Genomic DNA, 25561 nt, shown 5'->3' with positions numbered 1-25561 from the left:
TATTGTAAAAAGCATAGAAATTCATAAATGATTCTTCTGGGTTACCTTCCACAGGCAGAAGATGTCACAGATCGTGTAATGGACGATGTTGGGGTCACCAGGAGGATCAGTGCCAAAGCTGTGAGTCTCGATCCCTAAACTAAATCCTCTCTCAGTCACAGTTTTCCTTAACATGCAGCATAACATAGCTCAGACAGAGCTCTTGGAAGAATTAGATGATAAATGTTTGAGTTCATATTAAAATGTTGCAGATTGAGACATTTATATACATGTGTTCTGAAACACGTGAGAAATCCGAGACATCGGGTGTTTGTTCTCATTGTAGTTATGAATGTTCAGTTTTGACAGTGTTTCTAATGAAAGGCAAAAGTCTGCAGTTTGGTTTAGTCAGTTTTAGCCTGCGGGCAGGTAGGTGTGCTCATTAACTGGTGGGAGGGATGTCGGTATCAGGGTATCTCCTGTATCTCCTCTCTGTGACCTGCTGGCGACATAGCTCATAGTGTGGGTGTTTTTATAGAAAAATGCAAAAAAAAAAACAAAGAGAGAGAGAGAGAGAGAGAGAGAGAGAGAGAGAGAGAGAGAGAGAGAGAGAGAGAGAGAGAGAGAAAGACAAAACAGAGTGTTAAAATGATAGACTTAAGCCCAGAGTCGAACACAAAGACTCGTACTAATGCATCTCCACAGTAGGCTACATACAACATTCTCCTCTACAAGCAACCAACATGTAAAAAGTACACGTGGTTACAAACATCTGGTTAAATAACACTGTTTATATAGTTCCACACTACAGAGTGTTAAAAGTAACACTGAATCAATCTATGACTTTATCCTCTCTATCACCATCTTGGTTTGAAACCTAAACCTTAAGCTTACTTAAATAATTTGTAGAGTTATTTATTATCTTAGGTTTAGAAGTTGGCTTTGTTTTATCTAAAGGCACCATGATGGTGATCAGTGTTCGTTTTAGCTGGATTCTTGATTTTTAGCTTGATCGTTTTTTTTCTGGCTGCTATAACTTTGTGTGTTTAAAGCATATTGTTATGGTGAAAAAGAGATCATGTTGCAATTCTGTTATGGTGGTTGATACATTATGTACAGGTGTGTACTATTCTGATGACAAAATTGGTGTCACACGCACTGTATGTGAACCTTCGCGTTTGCGTAGAAATTGAACTATAGACATAACTAAGACATTTCATACTAAGTAAAACGTTTATATATTACCGTACTTGACTATTTTTTTTTTTTTACCGTACTTGACTAACTTTGCTGTCAGGAAATCATTTGCGGATATAAAATACTGATATTAGACATAAAACAAAAATGAGTCTCACACCTAACACTAAAAGCACATTGTACAGAAACTTTGTTGCCACCTTGTAAAATACGTACAAATTGCCATGATTGTGTCAGTTACGAAGAACATACAAGTATCTTTTATTTTTAAAGTGTGAATATGCATCGATTATGGTCCCTATGTCTTTCCCACACTAAACATGTGTGTTCTCTTTCTTGTCTCTTGCATTTATAAAAATACAGTAACAAAGACGGTATGCGCAGAACAGTGTGATGGGCGATGTTATGGTCCGTATGTCAGTAACTGTTGTCATCGCGAATGTGCAGGCGGCTGCTTCGGACCCAAAGACACGGACTGCTTCGTATGTCAATTCTTCATACATGGTTTTCTAATATTTTGCTACAAACTCAAAAATGGTCAGCAAATCTGTTCTGAAGGTGGACACACTGTAAAAAATACTTTGCTGCCTTAAATTTTTTATAATTTACAAGTCATTTCAACTTTCTATTATTTATCTTGACTAAAGATGAGTTGTTATAACTACAGGTGAGTTGTTATAACTTATACAATTAAGTTGACTTTTCTCAACTATATTTTACAAGTTGTGACAACTCATCTCTGTTGACATGACTTGTAAATCTGATTTAACAAAAAAATTTAAGGCAGCAAAGTATTTTTACAGTGCAGCAGGAAAAGTAATGATAGATGTTAACAACAATGTCCAAATTAGCATATAATTGTGCCGAGTTAATAAAATAAAAGGCCTTATTTATTGTTACAAAGAAAATTAAGTAAAAAAAATATTTCCCATATATGTTTCGTGTTGACATTAAATCATTATATTTTGGCCCAATGTATCTTTAAAATTTGAATGATTGCATGACATGCGTTCATTTTCTATTACAATAAAATAAATTGTAACAATTAAAATAATAAATATAATAATGAAATTTGAAGTAAATCAGTTTCTATTTAATAGCTTTTTTAAGTACTAGTTACAAGTTTGGTACTGTGGATTGCCTAAATTTGGGTCCTGAAACAAAACTAGTTGGGAGGCACTGATCTACACAATTGTACTCTATTCATCAGGCTTGTACAAACTTCAATGACAGTGGAGCCTGTGTGACACAATGTCCTCAACCGTTCGTCTACAACCCAACAACCTTCCAGCTTGAGCATAATCCTAAAGCCAAATACACATACGGAGCCTTCTGCGTCAAAAAATGCCCACGTGAGTGACAACGCTTGGTTCTGATACTAATTCAACAGGTTATTTATTGAGATGTTATCTTGATTGCTGTTGTATAACTCTTTCATTAACTTTCTATTAATTTCTGCAGATAACTTTGTGGTGGATCACAGTTCATGCGTTCGAGCCTGTCCAAGCAACAAGATGGAAGTCGAAGAGAATCACATCAAGATGTGCATCCCATGCACAGACATCTGCCCAAAAGGTTAGTAATGTCACTTGTTACTAAAGTTGTTCGATGTGCACTTCCATTTGAAGTCATTGAGTCTTGTTAATATCTTTATAAGTACCCTCATGATACATGAAGTTCATGGATCATAGCTGATCGCCAGCATACAGTACGTTGTGTCGTGGATGCTGATGTGGATGAAAGGGAATAGAAAGCCAAATACTGATATTAAAGCCAGACTTTCTAAGATATAACAAAGTCTGATGTATGTACATATGTTATAGTGTGATGTGGGATTCATAAATGTAATTATGGAAGTTTGTTATTTTTTAATAGAGAACAGATTAATGAGGGATTGTCACAAAATAGGCATAAATTATTATTGTCCCAGACACCAAACTGGGTCATATCATTTAATCTTCATGACTCACATTTAATGATAATTTGGCCCAACTTTGAAGGGAAATCCTTTCTCTTTTGAGTAAAATTAAACCACAACAAGGTGTCAGCTCATTTATCAATTAAGAAATACACGTCAAAGAGCCTTTAGAAATATAATTGAAATCCTCTAGGATTTGAAGGCAGTCACAAAATAACTCAAACAAAGGTTGACGTACTTTGTGTTTGGTCGATGTGCAGTGTGTAATGCTATTTTATAACATTTACTTTATGTTTGTTTACAGTCATTTAGGTTATTTATAAGATGTACTGTATATTTGAGATGTTCAGTGTGTAATGGTATTGTATAACATGTACTGTATGTTTATACACTTAAAAATAAAGATGCTTCACAATCCCACAGTAGAACATGTATTGTTTGTGTTCGGTGTGCAATGGTGTTTTATAACGTATATGGTTTGTGTTTGCCATGCAATGGTGTTTTATAAGATGTATTGGTTGTGTTCGGTGTGCGATGTATTTTAGAATGTGTATTGTTTGTGTTTGGCTTGCAATGGTGTTTTATAACATCTATTGTTTGAGTTCATTGCACAATGGTGTTTTATAACTTGTATTTTTGTGTTCATTGCACAATGGTGTTTTTATAACGTGTATAGTTTGTGTTCATTGCATGGTGGTGTTTTATAACATGAATTTTTGTGTTCAGCGTGTGTTGGTGTTTTATAACGCATATTGCTTGTGTTCGTTGTGCGGTGGTGTTTTATAAGGTGTGCTTTTGTGTTCAACGTACGTTGGTGTTTTATAACATGTATTCCACCATTGAAACAATGTTAAAAATAAATGTTTTGTCATTGTTAATCCCATTGAATCAATATCATGTTTGCACCCTCCATTAATATTGAAAAATAATTAGAAATTTCAACAAACAACCATTATAGTGATCAGTGTTTGCTTTAGTTGGGCCCTTGACTCTTGTGTTTTAATGTTAAGTTTTCTTTGGGTGTTGAAGCAGTGTTTTTATTTATCTGCTATTAAAAAAAATAAGATCTAATGTGATCAAGTATGCCAATTGTTGTAGATATGCTGGGTATCAACATAGTACTAAACTAATCCATGACTCTCAGCATGCATTGCAGTTAAGTGTTTTATCTGAATTAGTTTGATGATTGTCACCTTTGTTGAGATTTGTAATATGAGTGATGACTGAATGTGTCAATATTTTTTATATACCTTGTCACAGTGCATTTTATAAACCAGAACAATTATAACAGTCATAAAATGGATCATCATCATCATCTTGTAAAGCAGCTTAATTTGATCAGATCTTGACACCTTTATTTCCAGTGCACATGTGTTTCTACTTAAAAACATACAAACACTGAAAAGAAAGATTTAACTTCGTGAAAGTCAAGGGCTTAACTAAAGCAAACACTAATCACCATAATGTCGGTTTATTGACATTTAAATTTTTTTTCAATATTATTGGAGGGTGGAAACATGATATTTATTTAATGGGATACATTGTTAACATTGTTTCATTGGTTGCTTGCTATCTGGATTGTTTGTGTTCAGTGCGCAATGGTATTTTGTAACTTGTACTGTGTTTGTGTTCAGTGTGTGATGGTATAGGTACTGGGAGTCTTCAAATGGCTCAGACTGTAGATTCCAGCAACATTGAGAAGTTTGTCAATTGCACCAAGATCAATGGAAACCTCATCTTCCTCATCACAGGCATCAAAGGGTGAGTCCACCTCTTTCTGCTTGATATAATATCATTATAAACTTAAATAAACTTAAACTTAATTTCCTTAAAATGTTTTGAGGTCATCTTGCTATGTGAAAGTCTGTGGTACAGTGACTGTTAAGTGTGGCCCATATTTTTATCCCACACTTGTGATACAGATTTGCTTTTATTGAGGATGACAGTGCGAACATGAAAAATCCCATTGAATCTGACATTTTCAACTCTAATCTGGACCACATTTATATGTGGAAATAATAAATGTGTTTCAGTTTTGCAATGTGACTTTTGCGTAGTGTGTTGTGTCTCACTGCCTGTCTATCTGACCCACAATCCCTTGATGTCTGATTTCTGGGTTTGTTTTATAATAGTGATATGTTTCACGGTATCGGAGCTCTAGATCCCGATCGACTGAATGTATTCCGTACTGTTAGAGAAATCACAGGTAAGCAATATCTATTCATTATACGCCAAACCATTAAACTCAGCTAGCGTTGTGTAAAACCATTAACTTTCTTTATTTCTTTACATAATAACTCTTACCCTTTTAGTCAGGGAATGTTCTTTGTCAAGGACTTTTATACAGTATGCAATATTTATTTATTTATTTATAGAGCCTCAGCAGAATGAACAATGACTGTGTTAAAAGCCTTTTGTCACTTAAAATGTGGTCTTAAGATTGTGCCAAAAAGCTAATAGAGTGTAGTGGCAAAGTAACATTTTCATATTAAAATCTCACACAATAAAAACCGTGATGAATGCTCTTTTTGAGCATTGCAGACGACCTATGGACCTATCAGAGAAAACCGAATTGATAATTAAACAATGTGCATCTAAAGAAATCATGCTCGGTGATAATGAAATTGGCTCTTTTAATTAGCACAAGCGTTTCCCATAACATACTTTCATTTGGGTGTAATGGGTTTATTTGGTACTGTCAGATTGACTGTGACATATTACAGTACTCACTGGACTTGTTGTAATATCCTGACACCGTGTCTGCTGTTATTGTTCAGTTGCTCTGTACTCTGAGAGGTTTTGTCTGAATGTTTGATTTGTTTTATTAGGTTTCCTGAACATCCAGTCTTGGCCGGAAAACATGACAGATCTTGGGGTTTTCTCAAACCTTGCCACAATTGGAGGACGGTCTCTTTATAGGTTAAACTCACAGTCATTTAAATGTAACATTTATGCATTCAGCAGACACTTATATTTAAGGCAGTTATTTTAGTTTTACAGTACTAAAAATTAGAATAGATTTGTATATTTTAGCTTTTATGTTATTTTCAGTCTCATTTTATGTAACTTTGCTATGAGGTTTTGTCATTTTATTAGCTTTTTTTCAAAGTAATATTGCTAATTAAGGTTGAAAGTCAGTTTTCTAATAAGTTTAACAATATTTTTTATTTTTATGTTAATTTTAGTGAACTTTTGTCATTTTATTAGCTTCTCTTTTTTCATAATAATATTCATAATTTAAGTTTTAATTTGAAAAAAGCTTTAGTATTTTTAGTTTTCATGTTAATTTTATTTACATTTTTTGTAACTTTGCTATGAGCTTTTGTCATTTTATTAGCATATTATTATTTTTTATACTAATTTAAGTGTTTTTTGTAGTTTTGGTTTGCTAATACATTGAATAAGCTTTTACTTAAATATTTTAAATTTTCAAGTTTATTTTAGTTAAAATTTTAAGTGTCTTAGCTATTAGTTTTTGTTATTTTAGTAGCTATTTATAATTTTTCCAAGCTAATATTGCTAATTTAAGTTAAATCAATTTTTTTTGTTTTAATTAATATTTTTAGTGTCTCAACTTTTTTAACGACATGTTTTAAATAGTTTTAGTTGTTGTTAACTAAAATAACCCTGATTTAAAATGACTTACATTACAGTACATTTAAGCTATACATAAATTCATTATCATTACAATTATTATTTAAATGTGATGTGAACTCAGTGTCTTATAGTTGAACCCGATTGTTCTCAGTATTTTCGTTTTTAATGTACATTGTATGCCTTCAATAAACCATGTTTTCTTATTTACAATAATAGAATAGTGTCTAAAAACGAATGCATTAACAAACAATTAATGCTTTGTAATTTCAGATGGATGGGAAATAGATGTTATCCTCCCAAACTTACTTTCCTAGTCCAATTTCCAGTTGAATCTTTTACAAATTAAACAATTCATGAATGTTCACTTATGAGAATTCCCTCGTTTCCTATTAGATCCAAGTAAAATGATATTCCCTCCCTGTGGATAAGAGGTTTAAAATAGTGTCTGTATTACTGTTATCATTTTTTAACTACATACTTTAACTGTTTCATCATATCATGTTAAAATTGTGACAGAAACAAAACCAGAATTTCATCTCAGTTACTTACAAAATGACAACATCTCTATGTGACTCTGTGTGTCTTCTCAGTGGTATTTCTCTACTGATCCTGAAACAGCGCTGGATCTCTTCACTGCAGTTTCAGTCTTTAAAAGAAATCAGCGCTGGTAACGTTTACATCACCAACAACAGTCAGTTGTGCTTCTACAACACTGTGAACTGGACCGGGCTTTTCCGCACCAACACCCAAAAAGTCCTGATTAAAAACAACAGAGACCCCAGAGAGTGCAGTGAGTATCTTTCAATCAAAACTCACGTCTGAGGCTCCATCTGTTCACTCACTGTGATTTGCTCTGAATAAAATATCATGTTTGAAATGAGTATGAAAATCCTGGCGTCTTATAAGGATGAATGAGATTGAGCAGACCGGGCAGTCTCTAAATAGACTAAACAGAAAATTAAAGATTGTATTCTGTTATTTTGTTGCTACTAGAAATACAATCAATGTAATTGCATCTTGTGATATCTTATTGAATTGTGTGCTTGAGATAAAGAATCTGTTAAATCTGTTAAAGACTTGCAAATAGCAATATTTCATTTATGTGAACCTGGGCCACAAAACCAATCATAAGTCACTTGGGTATATTAATAGCAATAGCCAACATTACACTATATATTTTAATTCCAAAATCATTAGGATGTCAAACTGGACAACTTTTAAGGCGATTTTTTTTTTCACTTTTTGCACCCTCAGATTTCAGATTTTTAAAAAGTTGTATCTTGGCCTGCAAATATTTTCCTACCCTAACCATACATCAATAGAAAGGTTATTTGTTCAACTTTTGTATGATGTATAAATCTCTATTTCTGTTTTTTCAGTCCAGGGGCACAAATAATAATGCAAATATGACTCACATTTGAATTCAAGTATCTACATTGGTTAGTAACTGTTAACATACAGTTAAATAATTGTTTATTGTGAAGATTATGATTATTACTAATAAATTTAAAGGAATAGGTTACCCCAGGCCTGGATTGGCTAATCAGGAGCACTAAGGGAATTCCCTTTAGACCAGTCTGTTTTTTTTTGGCTTTGAGGGCCGGTGTTGTTATGCCCCCAGGTGTTAGGGTCCATTTACATCTAAAACAAATGGAAAACGTGGGACGTGCCACTTTCTTCTGCTTTACAAAGGGTTTGTGTTTCGCTTGCCATGCATCTACATTTAAAATAAACTTGAGTGCTTGAGGAAAGGGATCTATACATGGTAATTCTTTAAGATCGAAATCATAGATGTAACAATGAATCGTCTATTGCAAGAGTAACAAAAATCTCTTTGTTGCAAAACATCTATTTATTATAAAGAAATAAGTAAGTTTCATATGAATATGATGTTTTCTCAAGTAAAACTAAATTTTGAAATTCCATAAAATATTTGTTGTTGTTTTTTTTTAACAAAGAGTACCTTACACTTTCTGGCAATATACATCATTTAAGTACACTGAAAAAAAATGATTCATTGAATTTAATCAATTTTTTTAAGGTAAGTGGTTGCAATCAATTTATTTAAGCTACATTTAAACAAAAGTTTTATATTTTATTTTACGTAACTAATCTTTTTTGTTTAAATGTAGGTTAAATAAATTGATTGCAACCACTTACCTTAAAAAAATTTATTAAATTCAATAAATCATTTTTTTCAGTGTACAATTAAGATACGTTTTTTTTCAAGTATCTTGTGTGTTGTATATCAAGGGTTTCAAAACTTTTTCAACCCAACAGGTAATCTCAAGATCCATTTTTTCAAAATAGAAATTTATGTAAATTCTTTCAACCTCATGCACTGAAAAAAAAATTATTCATTGAATTTAATCATTTTTTTAAGGTAAGTGGTTGCAGTCAATTTGTTTAAGCTACATTTAAACAAAAGTTTTATATTTCATTTTACGTTACTAATCTTTTTTGTTTAAATGTAGTTTAAATAAATTGATTGCAACCACTTACCTTGAAAAAAATAAGATTAAATTCAATGAATCATTTTTTTTTCAGTGTGCCATCCAAAATGTACTGTATATGACTTTCATTCTTCAGCTAAACACAAATGATTTGGTAACACTTTACAATAAGGTTGTATTTGTTAAACTCAGTTAATGCATTAGCTAACATAAACAAATAATTTATGCTTAGATATACATTTACAGCATTTTAAAAAAATCTTAGTTCATGTTAATTTTAGCATTTAAAGTACTAATACGTAGAATCAAAATTGTTATCTGTTAACATTAGTAATTGCACAATGAACAAACTTCTACACCAGTGGTTCTCAAACTGGGGGCTGCGAGATGGTGCCAGGGGGGCCCCAGCTTTATAACATTTTATAAAATAAATTAATTTATCATGAATTCTGTGGAATTAAACCTAAAAAATAAGGCTACTAACCAACAGCAGTACTTTGTATCATTCAATACGTTTTGTTTAATTAAAAGTTGAGATTTAGAACAGTTTTTTGTCATAAATTTTCTTTGGGGGGGCCGTAAAGGAATGCGCCGTACACAAAGGGGGCCGCACGCCGAAAAAGTTTGAGAACCACTGATGTACACCATTATGTTAGCAAATGCAACCTTATTAAAAGATTACCAATTATGCTTTTTTTTATAAAATTAGCTGTGACTTTATTTACAGATCTACGTATTGGTTTAAAGGAATACAGTAGTTCCTCCGAAAATTAAATTTAATGAAAAACAACCCAATATTTAAGTCACTTTGCAATAACATCATTGTGGTTGTCATTACTCTCGTGTGTGTCTTTATGATTGCTCTTCCATGAACACGAATTCACGAGGCCACATGAAGGGTAGTAAACCATGACAGAAATTTCATTTCTGGATGAACTATTCCTTTAATAAACACTTGATGATTGGTTAACTATTCTAACACAACGAGATTTTCTGTAAGCCTCAATAACAAATCTGTCTATACCAAAGACAAATATTTTGGCTTTTATAATTGAAGTTATCTAAAAGCAATAATGAGGTCACTGAAATAAGATGTTTCCTGTGAAATTTAGACATGTAAGGCTGATGAAGACTTTAACAGGCTGTCTCCTGTGCTGCGTTGGGTGTAATTACCGCTGTAATAAGTGGATCAATGGTGCTGTTAGCCAACTCATTCATTAGTCTCTTTTACACACCATCGATCAAAACAGTAGGAATCACACGACTGACCAACACCTCAGACAGAAGTCATATCGTTCAAAATAATGAGTGTGTCCACGAGGAAAGAGAATCTCCATTGAGAAAACAATGATCACTGTCGGAGGTGATGTTCATCTGCTTATGATCATGTATGATTTAAAGACTTCAGATGCAAAACCCTTTTAGTGTGCCTGATATTTTTTCTATCTATATTTATTATATGGCTCTCATGTTAAGGTTCAGTAATTTTACTTTAATGGCAATTAAAAGGTTATTAGTCAGTAATAGAAATGCCATTTTTCACAAATGTCACTATCATGATACAAATTTTGCTGCAAAACCCTCTAATGGATCGTGCACATCAAATGCAAATTTAACAATTTTCATGAGTAGATTAAAAAAAAGTCAATGCAAAGACGAAAATAAACGCGAACTCGGGATTGCTGCAAATACGTACTAACTGCTTCAAACGCATCTTCGCGCAAGTTGAAATTATTTAACTCAAATGAAACATTTGTATGACACAGTTAAATCCCACAAATAATCTAGCACAAGGAACGTAATGCTTTGTGTTTGGTGTGTACGGAGCTTAATGGGACGTACGTAAAAAATGCAAATTCATCTGTTTGTGCAAGTAGATTACATACAAGGTCAATGCAAAGACTAAAAAAATGTACGCAAATCACGTGCATCCTTCGCATTTGGTGTGTACGCAGCATAATGGCAATTCAACAATTTGCACTAGTAGATTACATACAAAGTGAATGCAAAGACAAAAATAGACGCACACTTGTGTGGGTCGATGCAAATTATGCAAATTGAACAGCTCTATTTCCGCAAAAACGAACTATTCGCATGACACGACCAAAGTTAAATCCCTCGAGTAGTCTAGCACGAGGTGATGCGAATTCAACAATTTGCGCAAGTAGATTACATACAAAGTGTATGCAAGGACTAAAATAGACGCACACTTGCGTGGGGCAATGAAAATAACGGATGGCATGATTACGTGTGAACACAATAAAAAATTACAAATATAAAAAAAAAAAACGGAAAATTTGCATGACACGAATTTAAATCCCACAAGTAATCTAAAGCAAGGAATGCGATGTTTGCGTTTGGTGTCTTTGCAAGATAGGCTTTTTGGCAAAACCGTCCTAAATTTCTGCAGTTTCGTGGATACCTCACATGCAACCAATATCATTTCGACATCCCTCTGTCACCCCAACTGCTCCTATGATCCAAATAATTTCTTTATTTCCAATTCAGTAGCACAGAAGTCTAAGGAGTGCGCTCAATCCACCTAAAACAAAAACACAAATTAGTTTAACATTATTATTATCTTTATTATGACTGAATCGTTATTTTGTTAGAATGAAGTTCTTTCACCGAAACATAAGTAGTCAAGAATTATAAGCTATGACATTGGGTGTGACTTTATCTATATCTTTATCTCTTACCATTAGATTGCTTCTCATCCCAGTTGTGTGTGGGGTGTATTTGTTTTCACAAATATGAGTGCTTGAAATGATCTGTGGAAGATTCAACTTGACACGTTTCATCAGTTATAGATGCGAGTAGGTGATTTCTGCCACAGTGGTTTTTACTTATAGTAATCGTGAAACCTAATTATGAAAGATGCAAATAGTTTGTTATTGCTTTCTTCTGCTCTTCTCTATAATAAATGATTTAACCAACTGCAAAGTTTTCCCTCTTTCTGTGTATGTCACGTGTTGGTGTGTTTTGCAGTTAAAGAGCAGATGGTCTGTGATCCGCTGTGTTCAGAAGCAGGCTGCTGGGGTTCAGGTCCTGATCAGTGTCTCTCGTGTAAATCCTTTAGCCGGGGCAGAACCTGTGTCAAGTCCTGTAATCTGTATTATGGGTACGTTTGCAAGCATTTACAATTTTTATTCAGACAGCAGCAGAAATGGTTGTCACTTCTGTTTTACAGTGCTAAACACATGAAAGTACTGTACTGTATTGTACTGTACCTCATCCTGAACAATACTATAGTACACTACAGTATAGTACTTAATATAGTAAAGTCGAGAGCAATTCCTAGATACTGTAGTGATTTTACATTTTACTATAGAAAAAACTATTGATTGATTGATTGATTGAGGGAGATGGATAGATATGGATGTGGATGTGGGTGGATGGATGGATGAATGGATATGGATGGATGTGGATGGATGTGGATGGATGAATGGATGTGGATGGATGTGGATGGATGAATGGATATGAATGGATGTGAATGGATGGATGGATGGATGGATGGATGGATGGATGGATGGATGGATGGATGGATGGATGGATGGATGGACAGATAGATAGATGGATGGATAGATGGATAGATATGGATAGATGGATAGAGATGGATAGATAGATAGAGATAGAGATAGATGGATAGAGATGGATAGATGGATAGAGATGGAGATAGATGGATAGAGATGGAGATAGATGGAAAGAGATGGATAGAGATGGATATATACAGTACATACATAGATAGATAGATAGATGGATGGATGGATGGATGGATGGATGGATGGATGGATGGATGGATGGATGGATGGATGGATGGATGGATGGATGATGGATTGATTGATTGATTGATTGATTGATTGATTGATTGATTGATTGATTGATTGATTGATTGATTGATTGATACATAGATGGATGGAGATAGATAGATGGATGGATGGATAAATAGATAGATAGATAGATAGATAGATAGATAGATAGATAGATAGATAGATAGATAGATAGATAGATAGATAGATAGATAGATAGATAGATAGATAGATAGATAGATAGATAGATAGATAGATAGATGGATGGATGGATGGATGGATGGATGGATGGATGGATGGATGGAGATACATAGATGGATGGAGATAGATATTTGTATGTATGGAGATGGATGGATGGATGGAGATGGATGGATGGATGGATGGCTGATGGATTGATTGACAGATAGATGGATGGAGATGGATAGATACATAGATGGATGGAGATAGATAGATAGATAGATGTATGTATGGATGGATGTATGGAGATAGATGGATGGATAGATACATTGATGGATGGAGATGGATAGATACATAGATGGATGGATGGATGGATGGATACATAGATGGATGGAGATAGATAGATGTAAGTAGATATTTGTATGTAGGGAGATGGATGGATGGATGGAGATGGATGGATGGATGGATGGCTGATGGATTGATTGACAGATAGATGGATGGATGGATAAATAGATAGATAGATAGATAGATAGATAGATAGATAGATAGATAGATAGATAGATAGATAGATAGATAGATAGATAGATAGATAGATAGAAAGATAGATGGACGGACGGACGGACGGACGGACGGACGGATGGAGATACATAGATGGATGGAGATAGATATTTGTATGTATGGAGATGGATGTATGGAGATAGATAGATAGATAGATAGATAGATAGATAGATAGATAGATAGATAGATAGATAGATAGATAGATAGATAGATAGATAGATAGATAGATAGATAGATAGATAGATAGATGAAGATACAGTAGATGGATGGAGATAAATGGATGGAAGGAGATGGAGGGATGGTCAATTGTGATTTGGTTTTGTGGAAGTTTACTGGAGTCAGTATGGTTACAGATGTTATTTACTGTTATTGCTGGAACAGAAATTGGGTGACTTGTTTATACAGACATTTACTAGAAATATGTTTTCCTCAAATAGACTGATGACTTGACTAGCACTAAAGGTTTGTATGCTGTTCATGAGAAGACTTTCAGGATCAAGGGATCAGAGTGTTTTTAATAACTCTAAAGAACAGAGCGACCCTCGTGCATTTCTGGCAAGCTGAAATGAAAATAAGATTTTATGAAAACAGGATTTGAAAAAGCATTTGAACTCTAACAATTGATGCTTTGTATACAATGCGTCCATTTGTTCAATTTGAAATTAGTTTTTCAGCGACTGGAGAAAGAGTTTTGGAATGACATCATAGTCTTTATTTTGCATTTTGCACGTGTTATATCTGAACATCCTAACTCGTAAGCCTTTCGCTTTTGTTCCATGAAACATCTGATAACGCCCTCTCTCAATAAAGCGGCCAATTGTTGTGGAGACAAATGGGGCAGTCGAGATCGTTCCTTAAGTTGTTCTCACTTCAATGGATTTTTATGGATTTTCTTGTAGGCCTGTATAGTTAATTGGCCAAGATTTGGAGCCTCTGGTCTCTGTTTAGACCTTGAATGCCAGTTACGGGTATGCAGTAAATATAAAACGCTTATGAAACCCCTTCACTCTATATTGTTTATATGAAATAAAAAATGTGTAGTGCTGTTATAAAATCATACAGTAATTTGTTGGGTGGATACCTTGTTTTACCAAGGTTTCCACAGTGACCAAGAACACTTTAGTTTATGCTGCAGATGTACTGCATGTAAGTAAATGATACATACACTGTACAGTTTATCTCCGATTGTCTTTTTATTTCAGTGATGTTCGAGAATATGCCAACGGCTCGGTCTGTGTTCAGTGTGACAGCCAGTGTGAGAAAGCCGGAGATAAAAGTTTGACCTGCCACGGCCCGGTAAGACCCTCAAAGCCTTTTGAGATGTTACATCTCTTTCTGGATTGTGTTTAATTCTACTTGATCAAGCTTTATTTCTACTGGGTGACACCAATGACAAATTTAAGCGAAGTAGTTTTATTTCCCTACATTGCATACACTGAAAAAGGAACGACCCTATTTTGTTGAATTATTATAATGTTATGAAAATATTAGATGATGCTTGATTTTGGTAACTGTTGTGTCATGCTACTTACAGGGAATGAATGTGTTTATTAGTGGCACTTTCTAATTCATGCATCACTATTGCTATTGGCCTGTAGTGTACTGTAACTTGTGCTTAACCTTACCATATTATACCACAGGCCTGTTGAATGCTTTATTCTGATTGGCTGAGAAATGTTCCATTAGTGTTGATTATTTTCCTGTAAACCGCACATCTAACAGGTCGAATGTCTTAAAATAACCACCAAAGCAATGTTTGTGGTGTAATTGACTCCGGTCTTTTAACTTCTTTGAAAATAATGCGCACCCGCTTCGTGTCGTGAACAATTTCCACCTTGGGTGTGCTTTATTTTCAAATATTTTTTTTATTTGATTTGTGTCTTTATTTCGAATTTATGCAAAAAGAACATCAAACAAGAAAATAAATTCAAATATAAAATCACACAAAACATAAAATCATAATAATTAACAAATTATTTTTATTTTTTTATAATTCTTTTAACTATATTAAATGTCCTTATAGTTTATTCGAAAAGGAGTGAGAAGAAAAAAACTTAGTTAATCCCACCCCTTCTCCACAACTCAAAGTTAACAATAAACGACCCTCATTCCAAGTATTCATGCATCTTGCTTCTTATACCTCAAATCAATAATAAAAAAGAAAAAGCACATCAATTATATAAACCAAAAAGAAAAATAAATATATATAAAAAATTACTATTAAAATAAAAGAAAATTAATTTATAAATGTCTACAACGCAGGAAAACAATACAAATAATAATAATAATATAAAATTAATATAGTGATGTCGATACCACAAAAAACAAAACAAAAGAGAATTCATAACCCCAGAACTTCTAATAAATTATTCACACCCATCTTCATCCCTGTACCTTTTGAAGATCATATCTTTATACCTAAATTTAAACTGATTTATGTTTGGGCATTGTTTTAATTCCTTGTTAAAAATATTCCATATCCTTACTCCAAAGCTTGAGATACAAAAACGTTTTCTCGTTGTTCAAATTCTGTTAATTTTAAAATTATTTGTCCCCCTTAAATTATAACCTTCATCTCTTGCCCTAAATAATATTTGAGTATTTTTCAGTAACAGATTATTTTTAGCTTTAAACACTATTTGGGCTGTCTGATAATTCACAATATCTATAAATTTTAATATTTTTGATTGTAAGAATAATGAATGAGTATGATCCCTATACCCACCGTTGTGAATAATCTTTTTTTGGAGAACAACTATTGAATGTAGTGAACTTTTATAATTATGACCATTTATAATTCAATGGGTCCTCATGAATTATTCCTTACTAGATACTGTAGTGGTTTTAAACCTTACTGGTGTAAACACTACAGTATAGTATAGTACAGCTTACAGCTTACTATAGTAAATTCAATACTATAATATTTTTAAAGTGGAATATGATCATAATCCAACAAGCAGTTCTGCATTTAAAAATGTACAAACACAGCCCAGACATCTTTAGGCTAAAACAAAGCAGAATTTGGTCAATAAGTAAATGAAATAAAATAAATAAACAAATGAAATCAAACAACTCGTAACACCATGTTGGCTTTTCTAACATGATGGGATATAATACATCTCGCAAGTTATTTTGGAGAAAACAACATGTAACCAAATTTAAGTTTACTTTGACTAGTAGTGGGTTACTTATATTTAACCTACAGTGAAATGACGGCTATTGCTTGCTGGGAAATGATACCTAAAATGACTTGTATTGGGAGGAGGAGCCATTCAACAACCACAAAGTTAGGAGATGTGAAAGTAAAAAGTGTAGGAGACTGTTTGACACCAATCAAATATATAGTTTAGTGGTACTGATACAAAAAGTAATTTGTTTGCAGAATTCAGTGCTTGACCAATCAGAATCAAGTATTCCAGAGAGCTTTGTAATAGTCAGATACATGACTGATCTGTTTAATGGTATATTTCTGTTTCATTGCACAGCAACAGTGTGTTAATGTGTTGAGAGACTTTTATGTTATCTTATACTGTAGTCTCTCTCTCTCTCTCTCTCTCTCTCTCTCTCTCTCGCACATACACTATTTATAGGGTCCAGACCACTGTGTGAAGTGTTTGCATCTGAAAGATGGGCCCAACTGCGTAGAGAAATGCCCCGATGGTCTACAGGGAGCAAACAGCTTCATCTTCAAATATGCTGAGAGCAACAAAGAGTGTCACCCCTGCCACCCCAACTGTACTCAGGGGTAAGACTGTTTGCTTGTGTTCGCACTTAAATTTATTTGTAAGCTTATTTTCTCACTTTAACTGTTTAACTCTATCAGGCACAATATGCCCAAAGCACTAACCTAATTGCCCGTGTGGGTAAAGCTGTCTCGGTTAGTGCATTCAGACTTAAACACATGAGCCCGGGGGATTTGGAAGCAGAGAGAACGTGGTGTTGACTTCCAGGGCTCTGATATGCAGCATGGTTACTTTTAATCTCTTAGGCTTGGTCCCAAAAATAATAGTTTTTATGTACATATAATTTGCATCTTTTTATTTTGAATTTTGGATAAATATGACCCTGACATGTTCAGATTTCAACATTCAACTAGAGAGTGCATGCAGTGCATTAAACACATACATTTTATAAGCATGCATGTTCCCTTAAGAGCAAACACAAGACTTTTGCATGGATAATGCAATGCTCTGTTAGTTAAGCTATTGGAACAAGTTTTTACAGAGTTATATTCGAAATTTGTATTAACCGTGGATTACTTTTGTGAAGCACGGATTGACTTTTTTTGGCTTCAAATCAGAAGCAGCATTTACTACAATTATAAAGCTTGAAACAGCCAGGACATTTTCAAATATAACTCAGATTGTGTTCCTCTAAAAATATAATTATATTTATTGAGAATGGCTTGACGGAGAGTAAATAATGGGGTCAATTTCATTTTTGGGTGAACTATCCCTTTAACATTGAGAGGCACCTCTCTGTGTTTCAGGTGCATTGGACCGAGAGTACAAGATTGTGTTGGTATGCTGGATAGGTACGAGTCTACAATATCCATTTTACATTTAAGTAGCTGTTAAATATGATTACATAAGATTTCTCACAATCCATCCATTTCATTTCAAATACAACTTTGGCCTTAAAAATGTCATATGAACATATTTGATGTACGTATTAACTTATTTTTACAAATATGCACAAACTCATTATTTAAATGTGTTTGTTTCTTCACTGTCCATTAGGACTCCTCTGATTGCAGCTGGATTAATCGGGACTCTCTTTGTGATGGTCGTCATTGCTCTGGGCGTAGCCGTTTGCGTTCGCCGAAAGAGCATAAAGAAGAAAAGGACCTTACGCCGCTTCTTAGAAACAGAGGTGAGAGGGGTTTGTTCTCGTATACCTTGCATTCGTATCACACCACAATCCGTCCCTGCACTTTGTTTGCTTCCTCGATAAGCTGTATACTTTGATATTCTCAGCACATAGTATTCAGCACAGGGCCTTCCTTAAATGCATGGCAGGTTTGTTGGATTAATGCATAGCCCTTTTCCCCAGAATAACTGTGCATTAAAAAACATGGCCTGTCCGTGCTGGTTTGGATAATTCGGAGCCCGTGCATCACTGTTATAGACAGCTGTCAGCCTGAGAAGATACCCAGTGTCCAAAAGCTGACAGAGGCACCCGCACACGTTGAATCCTGAAATCAACAAACCCAAAGGATCTGTATGAGTGGGAAATGATGCATTTGTCCGAGGAAGCAGAGATATTGTAAGCCAAAACATGCATCTGTCGCATGTTATCGATTGCCAAAGAGAAAATAATTTAGTTTGTGCCGTAGCCTTGTGGTCTAAACTTTGAAAAAGTGACCCGAGTTTGAGTCCCAAGGTTGTGTCCGGATCTTCTTCCTTCATTTTTTTATCATTGTTTCATGTCTCGACTCTCAGCTATGTTGTCTTTAAAAGACAAAGATGTAAAAAAAAAGGTAGCAGGGTTACATAAACCCTTTTTTCTACCTTGCACCACAGTTGCACTGCTTCAAGAAAGGGCACTTGAATCGCTCAAATAACAGACACTTTAATATTTATTCAATCAAATTACATTAAATATTAATAAATATATAAGTTGCACAACCCCTTTTGAATGCTGTCCCACCTAGACTCCTATAGTAAGTGCATTTCTGTAAACATGAAATGTCTCTCCTTTCTTAAACCCCACGTTTATTCCTCATTTGCAGGCATGAAAGCGTTATGATAATATCAATCTACCCACGTGCAGTTCTTTGCAGTGGATGTAAAATCTATAAGCTGTTTAGTAGATTTCAGCACCACATTCATGAACAGCGCCATGCAGAGCCTGGGTTTCAGCACCACTGAGATGGACAGCTCCACATCGCCCTTGCTTCTGTGAAACGAAGCGCTGGTCTTCCTGTTTGTGCTGTGATTGGTCACTTAACTTAACAGTCAGCCATCAATAACGCATAACCACATGTACAAGCGTACAGACTGTCCCCATGAAACTGCCCGTTCCATTATCTAAGATTGAGCACTGAATACAGCGTGCTATGAGATCCCTCAATGCATCTAGAGACGAATGCTCATTATATTGGCTGTTGTCAAGAGTTTACAAGAGTTAAAAATCTTCAATACAAACATGTTTAGCTATATTAGTAAGGTAAAATTAATGAAATAGTGCTCGATCGGTAGCACATTCCAGAGAATACAAATTTTCATAAAATGTATGAATCTGCCAAATGCATTAATATGAATTGTGTTATGAGACTTTTGCCATTTATATGTTTTTAAGCAACTGAAAAAGCACAAATGTCAGTGCATGTCAAAACTTCCCCAGGGCCCTAAAAACCCCTTAGACCCCAGAGGGTTAATCTGTGAAGAAACGTTGTGACTGATTGACGATTTGGTTGTTGAAGCAGTTGGTGGAGCCACTGACGCCCAGCGGTGCCGCGCCAAACAAGGCACAGCTGCGTATACTGAAGGAAACCGAGCTGAAGAGGGTCAAGATTCTGGGTACCGGAGCCTTCGGCATGGTTTACAAGGTAACATCCATGCTTTGTTATTTGTCTGCATGTGTGTTTCTTGTGCTAATGATGGCTTTTGATTTCTTTACAAGGGAATCTGGGTTCCAGAAGGAGAAACTGTGAAGATACCAGTGGCCATAAAGATACTCAATGAAAGTACGGGACCAAAAGCCAATGTGAAGTTTATGGATGTAAGCGATATTGATATTTACACTATTTATTTTCTTCATGCACTTTTAATGTCTTCTTGCTTATGTTATACTGTATGTTAGTCTAAGGAAAACATTGTCAGCATAAACATTTAGCAAATTGTATAAACTTCGACACCTTAGAAACCCTTGACTTTTCAGCTGATTTAAATTAGAAGTACATTTAAAATGTCATTGAAATCCATCCACATGTGTGGTGCTAACTACGACTAGCTGGATATTTGTGTGTTTTATTATCTGTGTACAAACATAAACTGTCAAGTTGATGCAACCCTCTTTATGAAATATCTGTATTCAAGCCTGTCTCCTCTGTAGCACATAAATATGTATATCCTATCCAATGCTTTTATGAAGGCACACTTTCCTCCTTTGATGCATGCAACTAATTGAGTGAGACAGACCAGTAGTCGATGGCGAGGTCAGACTCGCTAATGGAGATTTTTTTTCCTGCTATAGGAGTGAGGCTTCTCTTCTGTGTGCACTCTTAAAAATGAAGGCTGTGTTACCGTAAAGAACCTTGAACATCCACAGAACAAGTATAGTGGAAAATACTATTTACATTTTATTACAATGTGTGTGTTCCCAATGCTCCAACTCAGCTGGAGGAACACCAGTGGTGGCTGGTGACTGCTCTTTTAAGGGGCGCAAATTCAAAATATGTGTTTGGAGTGTCATGTGTGTTGCTAAATGTGTAGGGGTGTGCCCTGGCATCCTGGCCAAACTTGCCCATTGGCCTACTAATCATCCCCTCATATACTAATTGGCTATATCACTCTGTCTCCTCTCCTTTAATAAGCTAATGTGTGGTGGGCGTTCTGGCGCAATATGGCTGCCGTTGCATCATCCGGGTTGATGCTGCACATCGGTGGTGGTTGAGAAGAATCCCCCTTTCATATGTAAAGCCCTATAAAGGTAACAATTTATTATTATTTTGTCTCTGTCCTCCAGGAGGCGCTGATCATGGCCAGTATGGAGCATCCTCATCTGGTGCGTCTGTTGGGGGTCTGTTTGAGTCCCACTATTCAGCTGGTCACTCAGCTCATGCCTCACGGCTGTCTGCTGGATTATGTATACGAACACCAGGAGAACATCGGATCTCAGCTGCTGCTCAACTGGTGCGTGCAGATCGCCAAGGTAAGAGATATTTCATGTGTTGGTTGCACCACAGAGGACACACCTTTAAACAATTTTGCATGTGCCCATAGGATAAGAAAGTCAAAGAAATCTCAGTATATCAAACGGAGGCTTAAAAAAGTAATGTTTTTTTAACTGTTAACAATACTGGAAGGCGGGGCTAAAGCGGCCATATTGACCATTGCGATCTCTCCCATTCATAGCAAAAATTGTGACGCATCTTGTAAAAATTTTTAAATCTTTGTATGCTGTGCTTTTCCTGTTTTTGATCCAAGCACTTACGGTATGTGTGTTGTAAAGGCATCTATGCGGACTTATCATGAATGAGCGGATCTTTAAAGGTCCACATATGGGGCTCCTTTAATGAACCAGGAGCTATAATTTTTCTGTGTCAATCTTGGGTGATTTGGCACAGTTATTGTAATAGGACGAATGTATTTTTTAGAGAAATTTGTTTTGCATGTGTTTGACGAACAGTGAAGTACCGTGGTTGGATAATTTCTTACCATTTTGGGAGCTGTTGGATTGCTTTGCAATTGACGTTTTGCACTCTTGTGGTAGCAAACTGACGCAAGGGACCCAAATGTTCTAACTATATGTTATCGATTGGCCAAACAAACAATCACTAGCTGCGTTTCAATTACCCTTGAAATTGCGCAAATTGACATTGCGAATTGAAAATTCGGCCAATGGAAACACATCAATTTCGCAAAAAAGTTTTTACGGCCGCATTAGTTGGTCTTACAGGCAATTCAGAAAGGTGTATTTTGCAAAATTTTACAGCTTATTCCCATTTTCAGGTCACCTGATGCAATCAAGTCACATAATTATTATTTAAAGATGGCACGGTATGTAGTAAAACCTCCCAGAAACACTTCAGTACGTGTCTGCTGCCAAGTATAAGAGGTGTTCATTGCCAGTAATGTTTGGATAACACTCCTACATCTCTTTTGATTTAAAATAATGTACTAATGTACTATAATGTACTAATACTAATATACCTCCAACAAACACCTATACGTTGCTGCTCCTAAGTATAAGGAGCTTTCCTTGGCATTAATGTATGCCTAGTGTGGTGGATGTGATATTAGTAAACCTACCAACATCAGTCGACATTATGTTTGGAATGACTTATTTCTAGAGAAAAACTATGTTTTAGTCACATATCACCGGTTAATGGAAATGCCGTCATTTCGCAATAGTCTTTGTCGACATTTAGATAATAACCCTAAAGTTTTGTGCAAATCTGCAATGCAAACGGAGCTATTAGTTGAGCCAAGTAACTTTTTTAATGTGGAATAAGTACAACTGGATACAAATTGTTCATATTTTAGTGATTCATTTTAAATTAAATGTTGGGTAATTAAAGCCGTTGTGTGTTTTAATGGCTCCTGGAATTGAAAAACAGATCATCTGTGACATTTTACCTGAACTATTAAATACTTAAGGGCTTTATTAGTTTATGTTCTCCATTTTTACAACTACTTGTAAATGCATTTTTTTTAATCAATTGCCTTTTAATTAAGGGGATAATTTATTGACAAAATTAGATTACAAATAAGATTTTTTGCTTTTATATTTTAATATATTTGGATTCACTTAAGATTAACATATTTCCCATGCAATGCATTCACACAGTCATGGAAAACCTGGAGATATTTGATTCCCAGACCTTTTAAAATAAGAATTTAATTTAAATGTAAATAAGTATATTTTGCAAGTATTTTTAAGGGATAATTTACCCAAAAACCAAACCATTCATGAGCCTCATTCACTTCCATATTATTCATTTTTCAACTATAGAGAGTATGCATTGATGTTACTTTTCCACGTGTCCACGGCACCCTGTTGATTGGAAACGTTCAACAAAATGGCTGGTTTTCATACAGCAGAGGTGGACAATACTTAGTTACATTAGTTACATTTTCCAAGCATCTGTGCTTTATAAGGATGTTTGTCTTGGGAAAAAAATTACTTTCTAAAGCATAGAAGGTGACGTCACGTGCATACTCTCTATAACTTTACTGCATTTTCAACCCAGTGTTGGGTCAAAAAGGGGCGAGACCAGCTCTTTGGGTTGTGATTTAATCTATGCTGGGTTGTTTTAACCCATTGTTGGGTCAAATATTAACATTTTCCAGGTTAATTTAACCCATTGGCGATGCTCGTCCCTTTTTAACCCAATGCTGGGTTGAAAATAACCCAGTGTAATCTCTATAAAATTAGTCAAAACCTCCTTGCATAATCACAAATGACTGGCAAAGCAAAAATGGTCCAAAACTTTGGGAGCACAGTTTTGGATTGCACCAGATTCTCCTTTAAGTTGACTCTGTTCCTGTACCCTAGAAACGGTCATTTAATCTGTCTGTTGAAAATGGATTGGCTGAGCTCTAGAGAAGGTTCTGGTTTGTTGTTTCTCAGAGCTTTGGGCATTGGCTTAATGGTTCCTATTAATCAGATTCTAGGCTGAGCAAACCGCTTGACAAGCATCCCGATTCCTGCCCCGAAATACTGCTGGTGACACACACCTGCTGCTGGAGGTGTTACTGCATACAGAAAAAAAAAACAACAGCATGGGAATATGATTACACTCATTTTGTACTAGAATCAATTTCTCTTTTAAAGAATGGAAAGGAGACACTGTAATCATAGCAGTTACATTTGAAAAATGAATGCTGACCAGCATTTCGTTTTCAAAATCAACTCATGGCTAGCAGAAAATACGCATGGCTTGAAATGTTGGCATACTGTATCCGGACTGTGCCCGCATTAATGGAGATCCTGATCACCATGCCAGCTTGCCTACATCAGGACCGAGATCGTCTGATTCAATCTCATTCCAATCTCTGTGTTCACACTCGTTTTAATAAATGCCATCTGGTACAAGCAAAAACGCTGGCAACATCCAGACTTTAAGAAAACAGATTTTAATTTTCTTTATTAATTAGGGCACAAATAAATTAAAGTGTGAAGGGTCCTATTGTTTTTTTATTTATTTATAAGGTTTATTGTTTTTTCAAGATTTAGTAGTGTTTTTTTTTACTTAACATGCACACAAATTCTTGAACATGCATTAAAGTCAACAGGCAAAGGTTGGCACATGGGTGTGGCGTTGGGGTTTGCAGCGCTTTCTTTTTACTTAATAAAAAACTTACATATAAGGAAGATGAATTATATATAATATATTAGGATATTGACTGAATTTTTGAGCCTTTTGCATTTTTCAGGAAGGACAGCAAAAATTGTTTTTTTAGTAGTGTGGATTTTTTATGTAGTTAAATGTTCTTTATAAGAAATCATGTCAGATTCACCTAGATGGTTCTGCATCTAAACTCCTCATATGTGGCTTGGAAAAACACACAGCTACGTGTGAATGGCCATCACTGGAGAACAATGCATTTGCAAGCAGGTTGTGTAGTTACAACATCTACCAGCAGGTGTTAATAGGGGTCACGCTAACAAACCTTGACTGTAGAATATTATATGAATGTCAAATTCAGAGTTTTCAGCAGAGTATTCGAAAGCTATTCGTAATCCTCCAAAGCATTATGTTTCTTATGCAGAATAAGGTGATTTGTGCATACTTTTTTGTAATTTTAACCCATCTTTCTAAATCTTGCTTCCCTTTGTGAGTTCAGCTCATGGTGCAGTATTCTGTTTTTTGTTTTTTTTTTTGCATACGGTGTTACTGTATTTTCTCCTTTGGCCTCATTAGCAGAACTCCAGGTTCCATTTTATCTCTCATTCACACGTTATTTTTTTCTTGAAAATTTCAAATGAGAACCTTCTCTCAAGCATTTACTGTATGTGTTATCTTTCTGAAACATTGGATTGTTGAGTGTTGTCTGGAAAGTTTAAAGTTTACCAGAATGGTAAAAAATGGGTACGTTCTGGTGCACTGTAAAAAATGACTTTTTTACTTAGTATTTTTGTCTTGTTTTCAGTAAAAATATCTAAAAAATTTTTTATTAAGATTTATTTTTTTGGATGAGCAAAAT

At 34.9% G+C, this 25561-nt stretch overlaps 1 protein-coding gene across 2 annotated transcripts in view; it reads left to right on the top strand.

The window, feature by feature from the left end:
• The window catches only part of erbb4a (erb-b2 receptor tyrosine kinase 4a), a 200096-nt gene that overhangs the window by 154015 nt on the left and 20520 nt on the right, over positions 1 to 25561 (top strand). Inside the window, exons 5-20 of one of the 2 annotated variants that reach the window (XM_055206120.2) lie at positions 55 to 120; positions 1540 to 1658; positions 2387 to 2528; positions 2638 to 2751; positions 4729 to 4855; positions 5227 to 5300; positions 5923 to 6013; positions 7282 to 7481; positions 12133 to 12265; positions 14891 to 14984; positions 17279 to 17433; positions 18178 to 18222; positions 18428 to 18560; positions 20113 to 20238; positions 20313 to 20411; positions 21378 to 21563. In XM_055206120.2, coding sequence (XP_055062095.2) covers positions 55 to 120; positions 1540 to 1658; positions 2387 to 2528; positions 2638 to 2751; positions 4729 to 4855; positions 5227 to 5300; positions 5923 to 6013; positions 7282 to 7481; positions 12133 to 12265; positions 14891 to 14984; positions 17279 to 17433; positions 18178 to 18222; positions 18428 to 18560; positions 20113 to 20238; positions 20313 to 20411; positions 21378 to 21563 — 1904 coding nt within the window. The remainder of the gene's footprint in view (positions 1 to 54; positions 121 to 1539; positions 1659 to 2386; positions 2529 to 2637; positions 2752 to 4728; positions 4856 to 5226; positions 5301 to 5922; positions 6014 to 7281; positions 7482 to 12132; positions 12266 to 14890; positions 14985 to 17278; positions 17434 to 18177; positions 18223 to 18427; positions 18561 to 20112; positions 20239 to 20312; positions 20412 to 21377; positions 21564 to 25561) is intronic. The other variant, XM_055206121.2, reaches the window with a different exon arrangement.

The sequence above is a fragment of the Misgurnus anguillicaudatus genome, chromosome 3, assembly GCF_027580225.2.
Source record: "Misgurnus anguillicaudatus chromosome 3, ASM2758022v2, whole genome shotgun sequence".
Classification (NCBI taxonomy): Eukaryota; Metazoa; Chordata; class Actinopteri; order Cypriniformes; family Cobitidae; genus Misgurnus; species Misgurnus anguillicaudatus.
The sequence above is the reverse complement of the archived record's forward strand: the minus strand, read 5'-3'. Positions and strand labels throughout refer to the sequence as shown.